The 14,048-nt window shown below is 45.1% G+C and overlaps 1 protein-coding gene across 2 annotated transcripts in view; it reads left to right on the forward strand.

The window, feature by feature from the left end:
* Positions 1-9,879, forward strand: part of MAP3K3 (mitogen-activated protein kinase kinase kinase 3) — a 39,680-nt gene extending 29,801 nt beyond the window's left edge. For both annotated transcript variants that reach the window (XM_068418771.1, XM_068418772.1), the window contains exons 13-16: positions 103-234; positions 947-1,076; positions 2,716-2,893; positions 5,273-9,879. In XM_068418771.1, coding sequence (XP_068274872.1) covers positions 103-234; positions 947-1,076; positions 2,716-2,893; positions 5,273-5,501 — 669 coding nt within the window. In that variant the 3' untranslated portion in view covers positions 5,502-9,879. The remainder of the gene's footprint in view (positions 1-102; positions 235-946; positions 1,077-2,715; positions 2,894-5,272) is intronic.
* Positions 9,880-14,048: the final 4,169 nt, after the last annotated feature.

The following is a 14,048-nucleotide window of genomic DNA, read 5'->3' on the forward strand; positions in this document are numbered from 1 at the left end:
CTTCCAACCTGGTTGATTCTGTGATTCTGTGACATGGACAGATTTATTAGGATGGAATATTTCCTGGGGCTGGAACCTTATTTTCTCCTTCAACATCCATAGGAAGTGAGTGCCCTGGAGTGTGAAATTCAGCTGCTGAAGAATCTCCAGCACGAACGTATTGTTCAGTATTACGGCTGCTTACGGGATCGAGCAGAGAAGACCTTGACCATCTTCATGGAGTACATGCCAGGGGTAAGAGCTGACCCGAGCAGCACAGTCACAGATCATAAAGTGAGATGGATGGTTTTGTTAGTTGGTTTATTAGTTGCTGTGATTACCCCAAGTATATAATCCACCTTGTGCCCTCTTAAGTATGCCCCTTTCTCACGCTGGCTTTATATTGCCACCACTTTCTTCTTATTTATGCCCAAACCACATCTTTGTTTTTTTTTCTTAGTGTCTTGTACTTGAAATACATTCTCTTCATTAGTCACTAACACCAGGTCTTTTCTTCAGTCTAAATTTGTTCTAACAAAGTACTTCAGAGGACTTGGGCCAACTTGTAAATCAGGCTAACTGAATTACTAGACTCATATAGTACAGCAAAATTAAGCTAAAACTGACCTTGCAAAAAGGGAGACTTTTGACCTGGAGCAGTCTGCTGAACTGTTTTATTGCTTGTCTTCACAAACAGTTGTACCAGCACAGCTCAAGGATGGAGGAAGCAGACAGAACCTCCTTAAGCTATTTTTGCTGTAGAGCATGTCCTTGCTTTTCTTAAAAAGGGCTTCATAGGGCAAGATGCTCTGAGAGCCTCACAAAAGGGCTTTAGAAGAGGCCAGAATTCACTACTGTGCTGCTAGGGTGTACAACACAGTCACAGCTCGTGGGAACTGAATGGAGACTGCAGGATTTGTGGTTTTGTCATTTCTTTGCCAATCCCTTCTGTTTGCTTTTGGTGCAGGGGTCAGTAAAAGACCAGCTGAAGGCGTATGGTGCTCTCACGGAAAATGTAACCCGGAAATACACTCGCCAGATTCTCGAGGGAGTCTCGTACCTTCACAGCAACATGATTGTGCACAGGGACATAAAGGGTGAGATCAGCTGGTGATTTATGTGTATACCGCGTGCTAAAGGAACTCTGAAAAAAGAAGCCAAGTGTTAAGAATTCAGTATCCTGGCTGGGGCTTCTAAACATTGCTTTGCTCAGTTATCCCTTTTTGGTCTTACATCTGTGTGCAGGGCTTAGGGAAGGTTGTGTTCCTGGCTGGGTAAGGGAAGTTGGGCTGTTCTCTCTACAGGACCTGAGAGCGTGGCAGTTGATCGTAGTAAGGAAGACTGGAAGCCTCTAATTCTTAGGAACGCTCCTCTGGAACTCCTCATCTTTCTCTCACACCCCAGCAAAGAGGCTGAGTTGCCCCCTGACTTTCACTGCTCCCATAAGTCATGCTCATTTCCCTGTGGATTCCCTTCTGATTTCCTCTCTGCTTGGCCAAAGTACCATTTCTCAGCTGGCAGGCCTACCAACTGCCATAAGAGCTCCATGACTGCTCTTGACAGGACTTACTTCTACTTACCTCAGGCTCTTGTGACTGTCCTGCTTCCTCTGTGTAAGAAACCTCTAATCTTCCATGTAGAGCCTCTGTGATTAGTCCTTAAACTTCCTCTTCCCAATATAACCCCATGGAGCCAGCCAGTCTCCTTAAGAGTTAACATCAACAGATGTGGCAGACACCACACAAAGGTTTCTGTGCTCTAGAGGGACCAGGAGTGTTGCTGGCTGCAGGAAAAATATCCTCTTGTTCCTACCTGTAAATCTTCATTGCATCCCCTCTAGGCTGGCAAAGGGAAATGAGCTGCTGATTCTTAAATAACACCTTGTATACTGCTCATGTCGTGCTCTTTACCAAATGATTTCCTATCTGGTGGGTTATTCACTAGTTTGCACCCATCTCCTAAGCCAGACTGTTAACTTTGCCTCCAGGGTGCTGAGTGGACAGACTTTTTGTTCTGAATTCAGCTCTTCCAGTGGGGAAGTGATAAAGCTGTCTCCCAGCACAAATGCATTTTATTTGAGGGCAGAAGGAGTTCACACAGGCATGTACCAGATAATGGCAACACAGCGTTCTTGATCTTATTGTGGCTTTGGAGGAAGAATTGTTTTTGGTGTCTAAGCCTTAGTTTGTGTCCACGTACAAGCTAAGCTCTTAAGTTTGCTTTTTTCCCTGGTGCTTCATGTGCAGGACCTCTGACCAAGTAAAGGGGAGATTGACTTGTTTATTGTAGGAGTTCAAAGTGGTTTAATTAGCTACATCTGTTACCCAGCTGACCAGAAAGCAGTGGTTATACTCACCAAAGCAGCATCCCAATAAAATCCTTTTCTACACAGCTATGTTCTATCTAAGCCGTTGGCCTGGGGGCCCTGCAGAGGCTGTCTGAGCTGTTTACAGGCTATGTAACAATGATGGTGCTGACTCAGCTCTCATTTCCCTTCCCCCTTCACTTCCTTGTGTTTTTCCCCTGAAGTTTTTCCCATTTGCAGCCATTAGCAATTGGCTTGTCTACAGCCTGAAATAAAGAGATGATGTTTAGCAGGTCACCTGAGGCTTAATGGGGAAAAAGCCATACCATGAGCATGGGTATTTCTGGGTTGGATATCAACTCTGTAGGCTGCGGATCCAACAGCTGGATTGCATGAAAACAGCTGTCTCAATTCTTTTGTTTTTTGTCCAGGAGCCAATATTCTCCGTGACTCTGCTGGGAATGTGAAGCTTGGGGACTTTGGGGCCAGCAAACGGCTGCAGACAATCTGTATGTCTGGAACAGGCATCCGCTCTGTCACTGGCACACCATATTGGATGAGCCCGGAGGTGATCAGCGGAGAAGGCTACGGAAGAAAAGCAGACGTATGGTGAGGCTTTACCTTTCTGTCCATAGATCAATTTACAGCTTTTCTGGAGCGAGATAAGACATACGCATTCTGTCGTCCATATATCCAAGATCAGATTTTACCTGGATCAAAAGTTTAAGGTGAACTGAAGTAGTTGATTTGAACTCAAGACGTGACCTGCTGCAGGCTGTGCTTTGCAAAGTCAACGTGCAGCTGCTCATGTAGTTTTTCAGGAACAATTTCCATTCGTTCCTCCCTCAAACTGATAGCTGTTTTTCTGTTTTCTGACTGATGCGAGGTTTCTGTCCTTCTTATATCCCTTATAAGAGAGACTGAAGGTTTTTTTTAGGGAGAATCCATTCATTTGGTTATAAATTGAGAAGTGTGCTTATAACACACTGGAAATGAAAGGAATAGAATTTGAGCTTTAAAGGAAAGATGCCCAAACCTGGAATAACACAAAAGATAGAGGTCAGATCAGAGGTGATCTCAAGTATGCATGAATGGAAACTGTAGCCATGCTATTATTGGCATAGCCAAGAAACGACCTCTATCAAAAGGAAAGAGCAAAATGGCCCTGTGTGAAAGTGTTAGTTTTGGAGGCCTTAAAAAGGTGAGGTTATAAAACTAAACTAAATGACAGTGACAAAAGGTACATTTGTCTCTCCACAGTAAAGCAAGGCCTGTGCTATTTCCTGTACAAGCGAGTGGAAACATAACTGAAATGTCTCGTATGCAAAGAGTTAAGTTCTGCAGACTCTCCCAGTTGGGATGCTTGGGGAGAGAATGGAGCACGTGCCCTTCCCCCTGGGTTGATGCAGTTGTGGATTTCCTCTTGGTGCTGACATCGGTCCATTCCCATCAAAGAGACGCTGCCGTTGGCTGGGCTCCAATTCCTACAATCCCGATCATTATTTAGCGGGGGGGTCAGAATTTTCCAGTGCAGCGTTAGTCCCAGGGTGGGTGCGTATGGCCAAGAGGGTCAAAGACGTAACAAATCTATCCACCTGGCTTTCTGCCACTGCTGCAGGCCCCTCTCCAATTTTCTTTTTCCTAAATAGCAGAATATGTGAGCTATTTGTTATTGCTGGAGTGACTTGACATGAAAAACATTCCTGCTGTTTGCTGAATATCTTAAAGAAACCGGATCTGCTTAAACGGTATAAATCAGTCTAAACAATAATATATCCCTGCTTGCTCTTGAGCAAACCCCCAGCACTTCAGCACACATGGTTTGCATTTTCTGTACTCTCTTCTAGTAAGTCTGAAATGGCTGGAAACCAGTGTAAAATTTTCATGTTGGATTTTAAACCTTGACAAGAAGTAATTTCTTGCATATTCACTGGATTTAATTCCTTTCCTTCCTTGTCTTGGCACTTGATGCAAGTCTGCATCTGAAAATGTCTTTTCTTTGCTTTTCACTTCAAAAGAGGGTTTAAAAGATAGAAGAGGCAGTTTTGCCTTTTTAATGGAACGATGTGATCAAAACACGGGACTGGATATTAGAAGTTCACTAACTGCTTTTGCTTAATCTGTGGCCTGGAGGAAGCAATTAATCCTTTTTGAACAAAACCCAGTCACTGCAGTGCTACAGAAACCCACCTTCCCTGAGAAAGTATTGATTCAGAAAGGTGGCTCAGCCATGTCCGTCCCCATAATCACGTTCTTGCCTCGAAGGAGCCTGCAGAGCCCATTAACTTTACTAGGAGTTTTGCCTTAACGTAATGATGCATCTGCCCGACTGGTGTTTTAAATTACTGCCTTTGTTCAGAGCTGTTAAGACTTTAATTCTTTTTTGACTGTCTGTGATGCTTGGTTTCTTGTGAAGTGAAGATATCAGGGGTGTTTTTTTTCCCACGTGGGCATTCTGAGGCTGTGCACTGAAAAGGGATTTTGCTGAAATGGCTTTGTGGGGTCAGCCAGCTCCGATTCACTGGACCTTGGTTGAAAAGGATGTTTTCTACCTTGCAACTCAGCAAGTGCCTTTGAGATATAACAGTAGCAGCAGCACCCAAAATACCACGGAGGTCAAACGGCGCCTTTAGGGACATCTCGTGTGCACCTCTTGCCCCCTGTTGTTAATGCAAATGTTCACTGAGGGTAGAATTTGAGCAAAGGAGAGCTGGACAGATGGCACTTCAGTGCTCGGTGCAGTGAGAACCGCAGTGGAAACCAACCTCCCTGTCTCAGCACTTTACTGCCAGCCTGACAGTAGTAAAAGCAGTGACGTTGGCAGGTCTGGCTCAGGATCTGCACGCATGGGGTTTGCTGAGCACAAAGCCATTTTATAGCTGTTTTCAGAGCTGTACCTTGATGTTGGCTGCTTGGAAGTTCTCTCTGAACACCGTGCATTGTGTGAGTCAATTCTCACTTTTTTTATTTTCCTGTCTGCTTTTCCAGGAGCCTCGCTTGTACTGTTGTGGAAATGCTGACAGAGAAACCACCCTGGGCAGAGTACGAAGCCATGGCAGCCATTTTCAAAATCGCCACCCAACCAACCAACCCCCAGCTCCCCTCCCACATATCAGAACATTGCCGGGACTTTCTAAAGCAGATCTTTGTGGAAGCCAGGCACAGACCCTCTGCTGAAGAGCTGCTCAGACATCAGTTTGCACAGCTCCAGTACTGAATTACCTCCCTTGCTAGCAGCTCCTGCTGGGCTTTCGGTGCCCCGTCTGGTCTAGTTGCAACTGCCCATTGTGGTGCTGCATCTTCAAAATGCCAACTCAGCTGTCCTAGTCCTTTGGGGAAATTATGCCAAGGAAGCTAGGGTCTGCTCTTGTGCCTGATACCTTTGTTTGCTGGACTAATGTTTATTCTACCGACAGCTGTCCAAACAGAGCTGCATTTTTGCCCTGCTTACCTTGATGTGAAATTGCAGCTGGCTGCATGTTTTCTGCAGACCCAAGAATGGGAATATAAGAAGTGTCTCACTGGTTGAACACAGAAGAAATCTGAACCAAAGTGGGAACTGGAAGAGGTACACTCTTCAGAACAGAAACGTGCAACAGCCATGCAGACCAGCTCTCTACGTGTGGGTCGCTGTTTTCCAGACTGCTAGGGCTTTAGAGGCATCTATAGTACATGAATCCAGCAAAAAGCCATGTGTCATTGAGCATGCGCTCGCTATATAATTATATATTTTTCTTCTTAAGTATTCAGCATCTGAAGGTGTTCAGAAAATATTGATTCAAAAGTATGTGAATAGTGTTATTTTATAATGAAACCATGGATTTTGGGGTGGGGGCGAGGGAGGTCTTTCTAGCTAAATGTCAGGATAATCAAAAAAGTTTCAGCAGAATGCAATCACTCCAGGGCCTAAGATAAGGGCTCTCCCACTGACATCAGAAAATCCAGAGCTTGATTTCCAAGGCTTGATCTGTCCTAGCATTAAGCCAGTGTCACTTAGTTCGTGTCCTCATAGCCAACAAACCTGTGCTCCTGCTTCATCTCCCTGGGACTGCTGGGTCTAAACAAAACCTTTCTGGAAGGGAGTCCTGCGGAACAGCTTTCTATTGCACCTATCTTTTTGGTTGGTAACTTCTTACCATCCCATAAACCAAAGATAGTTCATCCAGTGCCCAGGAATTTCCTTCAGGAAAAGCTTATGTGTTTCTTTGAGGACTTGGCCTAATGGAAAATGGAGTTTTTCACAAGGAGAATTTGCTGGACACTAGTCTTACTTGTGCACCGTAAGTCAGAATCAAGCTCAACCCTTCAGTGTGTGTTTTGTTTTACAGATGTGCAAGTGTTCATTTAAGGTTTCCATAATATTAGGGTCCTATTTAAATAATCTTTTGTATGAATTAGATCAAACAGTGAAGCAAAACATTTGTAATGCTAGCGTATTTCTGAAATTAACTGGAGATCCGCATACAGGTACCAGCAAAATGTACCCAAGTGATTTTGCATTTGAAAGGTACCACATTTCTGAGAACCGAGTTCCTGATGGCTTACTGGCCTCAAATACTGTCTGTTGATTTGGGCACTGATAGTCTTTATTTCACTCATAAAAGACCAGCAGTTTTTAGTGCTGGGGATTCATGGAGTAATTATAAGTTATCTGAAATGAAACTGAGAAAAACAAATGTGTTATTAGCTAAAATATTGCTTTATAGAGCAACACTAAAGGTGTTCTGCTCTTGTATTGGAAACCACAGTAAGGGTGCACGTGCCTCCGCTCTTCCCTCCCAAAGAAAACTTGAAAATTGCTTTCATAATACAGTAAAATTAACAGTTTTAAGTGAATGCTCATAGCAGGGAAAGGCAAGTTTTAATGAAACCAACCTTCTTGAACACATAAATGACGTGTTTAATTAAAAGAGGAAACAAAGAACCCTAAAAAGCCCTGAAAGGGTTTAACAGTCTGAAGCGTTTTTTCTGTGCCAAACTCAGAGCAATGTGTAATCAGTGAAAGGAAGCTAGCGTTGGCTTCGCTTTCAGGCTCTCCTGCACTACTACAAGGATGCACTGTTTAGGTTGCAGGCACTTAGGGGGATATCTTTTATGACAGCCCTTGTTCCATAATTTATTTAATTCTAGTGAGAGCAGTTCTATTGATCTTTTCCAAATCTGGGACTTGACTCCAAATTGTCGAGACACGTGGCCTGACTTTTGGCCTGCACTTCACTGTCGCACCGAAGGGAAGTGAGGGCATGATGCTGCTACTCTGTTTTAGGGAGCATTTTACACCACTTTGCTCTGGTGTAAATGGCTGCGTATGCTGCAGAGCAATGTGGAATCATTCCTGCAGTCTTGATGACAGAAGTAGGGTGGTCAGCACTCCTGTGGGGCCCGGTAGCACTCTTCAAGCCTTGCAACTAGCACCTAAATATACCAAAGATTGGAATCTTTTATTATCCCACTTCACCCTGCAGACATACAGCAGCGATCAAGAGTGTGGTGATCTTGTCTGCATAGGTTTCTCTCCACCCTTGTCTTGTCCTCACCACATTGAGACCTTCTTTTCCTTGCTGTCCCACACCTTGTGTTTTGGGAGAGAACAGGGCATGAGGAAATGGTGTCACTTTTAATGTTTCAAAGCAACTAAATCCTCAGGATCTGTTGTGGCTTTTACCTCATATGCGTCATGGAAGGCTGTTCCAGAGCAGAGCAAAGAGCATCATGGACTGATGGGCTCAGTCCTCTCCCCGCCAGAGCTTCTGGTCCTTCCCACCACCTATGCTGAAATGTGCCTACTCTGTGTATACACTTGTATTCCAGTCTGTATTAATGCAAGTAAATAGCAATTGTACAGTGACAGAGAACATGGGGTGCCAGCTTGGACTTCTTGTATTCCAGTACCTGACCCAATGCCACCCGTTCGGCACAGGAACAAGCCAAAGCATTACTTGTATGTTTGGAGATGCACTTTTATGAATGTAGTTTATATCGCTCTTTTTTAGCTCTTTTTACATCATGTAAACGGTGATGCCTCATACTTTTTTTTTTATTTATATCGTAAAAGATCATATTTGGTGATTTTTATATATATCGACTCGACTGTTACGGGGTAGGGGGGAGGATGGGAAATAAATTTGACGCCTTTATGAATTTAAAAAGGAAAAAAAAGCAGCTGGTTTTGCAGAGAATTTGCTGATGGTTTATAACAAGTAGAGCCAAGGCAAAATGCTTTCTTTGTTTCCTCACAGCCCTCTTGATTATGGAAAAGGAAGATCTGGATTCCTAAGTGCACCGCTACGGTGAATAAGCTTGAGGCCAACACTTATACTACAGTCTCTTAACAGAGCCCTGGCAGCCAAAAAGTTTCAAGTGGACATAAATGTAATTATACCTCTAAACTGAATTACATCTGGCCTCTTTATCCTGGCAGAATTGGGGAAAAAAACTGGGAATAAACTTATTTAGGGGGAGAGTGGAAGAGGGGTGCCAGGCTAACAATAAGCTGTTGTGTCCGTTCCAAATGGCGTGTTGTTTTTTTCTGCTGTTCCTTCCGGGGAGGGATCTATAGCGAATATTGAGTGTTGGGATCCTTGATGGAAGGTGCTACAGAAATGGAGAATATTCTGTTTGGAGAAAAATATCTTCTAGGAGGCCCGTTATCCTGAAACAGTTGAAATTGCGAGCAGGAAAATGTTTGTGATACCCATCAGAGAAGAACTTGGGGGAACGGGGGGTTTGGCTGTCCCTGAGCTTGTGAGGAAACAAACTGTTGGCATTTTGGTGTTGGTGTGACGATTCTGTGCATTCCAGGTTATTTGCTTGTTCTCCAGGCAGTCTGATCTTTGCCTATTCAAGTGGCAGTAGGTTGCAGCAATTTGGATTTTTTTTCATATTTTTGGAGTAGTATTCCAAAGGACTTAAAAGATGCCCCAAACGGTTCCCATTGCCATTAATTACCAAAACAAATTGACCGAGAGGGAAATTGGTACCTGCTCAGGTGACACATGTTACTTCCAAGTGCCCAGAGAGCCAGGATAACTTGTGAAACCTCAGTAAATCTAAATCCCTGCTGTACATGCTTTCTCTGGTAGGCAAAGGCTGGATACTTAGAGCTGTGCAGGAGGGCTGAATGAGATCCCAGTGACTGGTGCTTAGGTTAATAGCTGCTGGATGGAAAGGTTTTATATATTTGAATACATACAGCCCTGTGGCTGTCACCTTGGTACCTGCCCTTGGAGCTGGGAGTATTCAGTCTGTCTTTAATTTTCAGAAAAAAATAGGTGTCCTCTGTGGTTTAATGGCATTTGGGATTCAGGTCTTTAAACCCCAGCCTTGTTCAGGGGCAAATCTCATTGAGCAGCTCTGAATTTCCCAGTTAGAAAAGGTAGATGTGCTTGGGGGGCAGTTCAGAAATGAAGAAGAGGACTTTATTGTCTGTTAGTCCCTGTCCAACATAAACTGTGCAGAGCAGGGAGAAATTGCTTTAACCTGGATTGTGCAGAAGACCTTGAACCAGTAGTCTATATATACCGACCGGGGGCTTGCAGTGCAAAGCCAGGCCAATGTATCATTTTATTTACAATAAAATTATCATTTATATGAAAGCCTCTTTGGTGGTTGTTTGCCATACAGTGTCTCTTACTTCCTGTGTAAGTGATGCCTCAAGATAAGTGAAGAAGACAATTAACTGGTTTTCCTTCTAACCAAGGACCTTAACTGGAGGAGGAAATTTTTTCTTTCAGGAATTTATTCTTGGGGACAGATGGAGAAGTGTCCTATTTGTGAAGCATTGCTGCTTGGATCAAGTAAGTGTGCGTCCTCTACGAGGCTGCCTCTGAGGAAGGTCACATTCATCCGTTCTCTCTCTTCAAAGAGAGGTAGAATAGCTCCGTCCCTCTTGTTAGTGTGTAAAAATAGCAACGTCTTCATTTCACCTTGCAGGAGAGTAGCTGGACTGGTTTATTGGCTCTTCATGTGGAGATCCTACTGATGGAGAGCAGGGGCTGAGGTTTGCATTTGGATTTTGCTGTGGTGGGGAGTTCTTTACTCCAGGTCTTGGTCTGTAAATGTTCTTGATTGATCAGTGCCTAACAGGGTAGATCATCGTCAGGTGGGGAGAAGGCGGTTGGTAACAAGAGCAGGAGGAGATGATTCGTGTGATGATGCCTGATTCCCTGCTGTGATTTGCTTCAGCTGGGAACTCTCTAGGGAAGATACCCGAGTAGCTTGCTAAGGGGGTAACTCCAGCTCTAGCTTCTGGAGCTCCGGCTGCTTGAAAGTGTATTTATTCTAAATAAGTAGAAACAGTTAAAGGTTCCTGAATTGTTTCTCCTTTGAATGCGTTGTCTAGTCATTAAAGCAAAAATTTGGAGAAGGAAGGCGTCTGGACTTGCGACAAATGGGAGATATAAGCACGCTTCCAGAACTGAAGCCTCCCAGCAGAAGTGGAGGTAACTGGGTAGGCTTGCATTGAGAGTACTGGGGATTTGGGACAGGATAAGCTTCGCTGTCCCAGAGCAGGGCAAGGGAATGGGTAACCACATTTCTAAATATCTTCACGCTTCATTTTTTTTTCCAGCATACTATCTTAGGAAAGGACAGAAATAGTGCCTCTATAAAATCTGTCTGCGCTGCTTGCTGAAATGCTCGTTTTTTCCTGGTGCTGCTCTGTTTATGCAGCTCCTAGTCTTCAGTGTCACAGTCACTTAAGCAGTGGTTTGAATGCCACCATGGTCCCCTGCGATGCTGGTGTCCCCGGGCCTGAACCATAACCTTCCTTGTAATCGCCTTTTCCCAGGCCATGGGATAGCTGGTTGCTATGTCAATCCAATACTGAAATATTTGTTAATGTGAAATATGAACAAATAAGAATAAATGGGTTAACAAGCTGATGCAATAGAGACCCCTGCACATGAAACAAGCACACACATGGGGCTTGTGTGCTGTCCCAGAACAGATGAGAACCAGACAAGTGAAGTTGTCCCAGCCCAAAAAACGTCTTGTGGAACCAGAAATAACCACCTCGCGCTGCTTCCTGGCACCCTCCTTGTGGTGTTAGAACCTGAAAATCCTGCCTTTGCTGAAGGAGGAACTTAAAACTTCTCAGTTACCTTCACTTGAGGAGCTTTCCCAAAGCTGATGCTTTCATTCTCCTTCCTGCTCGGGATGTTCAGTGGTACCATTTGCTTTGTGCACATGAGATTCACATCGTAGGCCTGTGCGATGGCATGTTTTCTCCTGGACTCCCCTCCCACTCACCCCTCACAAGAGTAAGTAGCTCTGTAGTAATTCTGCTTTCCATAAATACGGAGTGTGTGGTCCTGACTTGAATCTTCCCTGTGCCGGTCCGTAGGTGGTGGTTGAGCAGGGGCTGGGAAAGGGAAATGTCTGGAGGCTTGGGTTGGAGGTAGAAATGGTCAGCCATGAAACACTGACCAACGCACAAAAGAAATACAGCTAAAAACCTCTGCTGCCTTTTTTATTTCTGGTAACTTGTGTTATACGCATAGTATGGCTCAGAGGAAGGTGACTTAAGGTATGTTTCCTCTTTAAATCCAGTTCTGAAGCAAATACAATTTAAAATCTCTAACGAGGTTGGCTATACTACACTACTGTGGCTCTTTCTATGAGGACAGTGAAGTCTAAACCAGGAACGATGTCTTCTGGATTTAATATTGCTTGGGTGTGGGTGTCTTGCATTATAGCCAGGAAACGCTGGCACGGTTAGCTGCCATGTCACTTGTTCTGGTGTTCTTCTCTGCCTGGTGCTCTGTGTCTTGTCCAAAACTGGATGTCTGGATAGTATGGATGTATAGGGATTCTCACTGATTTTTTTTTTTTTTTCCCAAAACGGTTTTTATTGTGTGAAACTGTTGGCTTGAATTTTTAGGGTCTGTAAAATGTCCTTTTCTTGAGCTAAAAGGCAGGTTGGCAACGGAAGCCTCGCGCTTGGGTGGAAATGCAAAAGAAAGTTGTGGTGTGTGTAAGACAAAGGTTATTTGTTGCTCCTCAGTCGTATTGTTTCTGTGGTGGCAAGACCAGATCTGCGCTTTGGAGGAGAGAAAGTGCAGGTGGCAGCGTGCCGTTTTCAGATGAAGGGCTGGTTTAAGCATTGGAGATGTGGTGCTGAGGGCCATGGATTAGTGGTGGACTTGGTAGTGCTGGGTTAACGGTTGGACTCGATGATCTTAAAGGTCCTTCCCAACCAAAATGATTCTGTGATTCTGTGATTGCGGCAGTCGTCAATACACCCTGGAACAGCCCCTGTGCTGCTGTTAAACCCACTGTCCTTGAGCTCCCGCTGCATCGCCTTGGAGCCCGCGAGAGCTGTAGCATCCTCAGCTTTGGCTGCAACTTTTGCTGCTTCTCTGGTTTGTATGTGCTGGAGCAGCAGAAAAAAAAAGCCCCAACAGGGACAAGGTCATGACTTGAAAGGAACTTTGAAGTAGCTCATCTCAGCACAACTGGGTGCAAGCTCTGTGCAGCATCCTCGGGTGGGCTGCAGGCAGTGTTGACCTCCCTAGTTCTCGCTTTGCTTGCCCAACGCTGCCGGCTTCTCTCTGAACCCAGCTGTCTGCACAGCTTCTGGCTCCATATTGCTCTAAACCATCTCGGTCCCAGGCTGGTGTGGAGTGCCACGGCCATGCAGTGCTGCTCAGCATCAGCAGGGGGAGCGCAGAATGCTTCCCCCACCGCTCAGGGTTCGTGGCTGGCTTCTGGCCACTCCGAAATTCCGAATAAAAAGCTGTAATAATGATGGGCAGCTGTATATGCTGAGAACATGTGGTCCTTCTTTTCTTCATGGGTACTTATGCCGTTAAATCTTGCTGCCAGCTGTGGGGTCTGAACATCCTGAGTCCTCGTAACTCCATACATACAGGTTGCTGGTTTAGGGAGCGGGTCAAGGGAGGATGCTGGAATGAGAAAAGGCAGCCCTGGTGCCTAAAGATGGAGATTTGAAGGGTTGGTGTTGCAGTAAGAAGTCACCGTGTCTGCTCAGAAATGGGGGTTTTGTGTGCGTTGTCCAAAAGGTACGTGAAGGGTGTGGGCGATGCAGAGAGGAGGTTTCCAGTCCCAGTGGAGTGAGAGTAGCTCTCATCATAAAATGAGCTGGATTTTAGCTAAATGTTAGGGACAAAGAAACAATGTTTTGGGCTTTTTTTTTTTTTTAATCTGTTTTATAGAAACCTCACGGTTGGAGATATTTGAAGCTGAGGTTTCTGTAGTGCTGCTGCTTCTGGTATTGCCCTGGGAAAGTGTGCCCTGTCATTGGTGCAGATAAGATAAACTCAAAGGCCATTTGCTGTGTTGTGTGCGGCAGCCGTTCTGTGGCACGTAGCTGTATGGACCGTCCCTCTGCCCCTGCGTGAATCTGGTGCTCATCAGATCCGCTTCCCTTCCCTGAGCGGTGGTGCCTGGGTCAGGTGCCGCAGCCTGTTTGGGTAATATATAGCCTTTGTTGAGGTGTTGGAGCGAGTCCAGAGGAGGGCGACCAAGCTGGTGAAGGGTTTGGAGGGTCTGACCTACGAGGAACAGCTGAGGGAGCTGGGGGTGTTTAGCCTGGAGAAGAGGAGGCTCAGAGGTGACCTTAGTGCAGTCTACAACTACCTGAAGGGAGGGTGTAGTGGAGTGGGAGTCGGCCTCTTCTCCTGGGCAACTAGCGATAGGACAAGAGGACACAGCTTCAAGCTTCCAACCTGGGTGATTCTGTGGTCCTTGGTTCCTGCTCTCAAAATCGGAAAACAATCATGTAGCAGGCGGGAGATCTCACACT

The sequence above is a fragment of the Nyctibius grandis genome, chromosome 26, assembly GCF_013368605.1.
Source record: "Nyctibius grandis isolate bNycGra1 chromosome 26, bNycGra1.pri, whole genome shotgun sequence".
Lineage (NCBI taxonomy): Eukaryota > Metazoa > Chordata > Aves > Nyctibiiformes > Nyctibiidae > Nyctibius > Nyctibius grandis.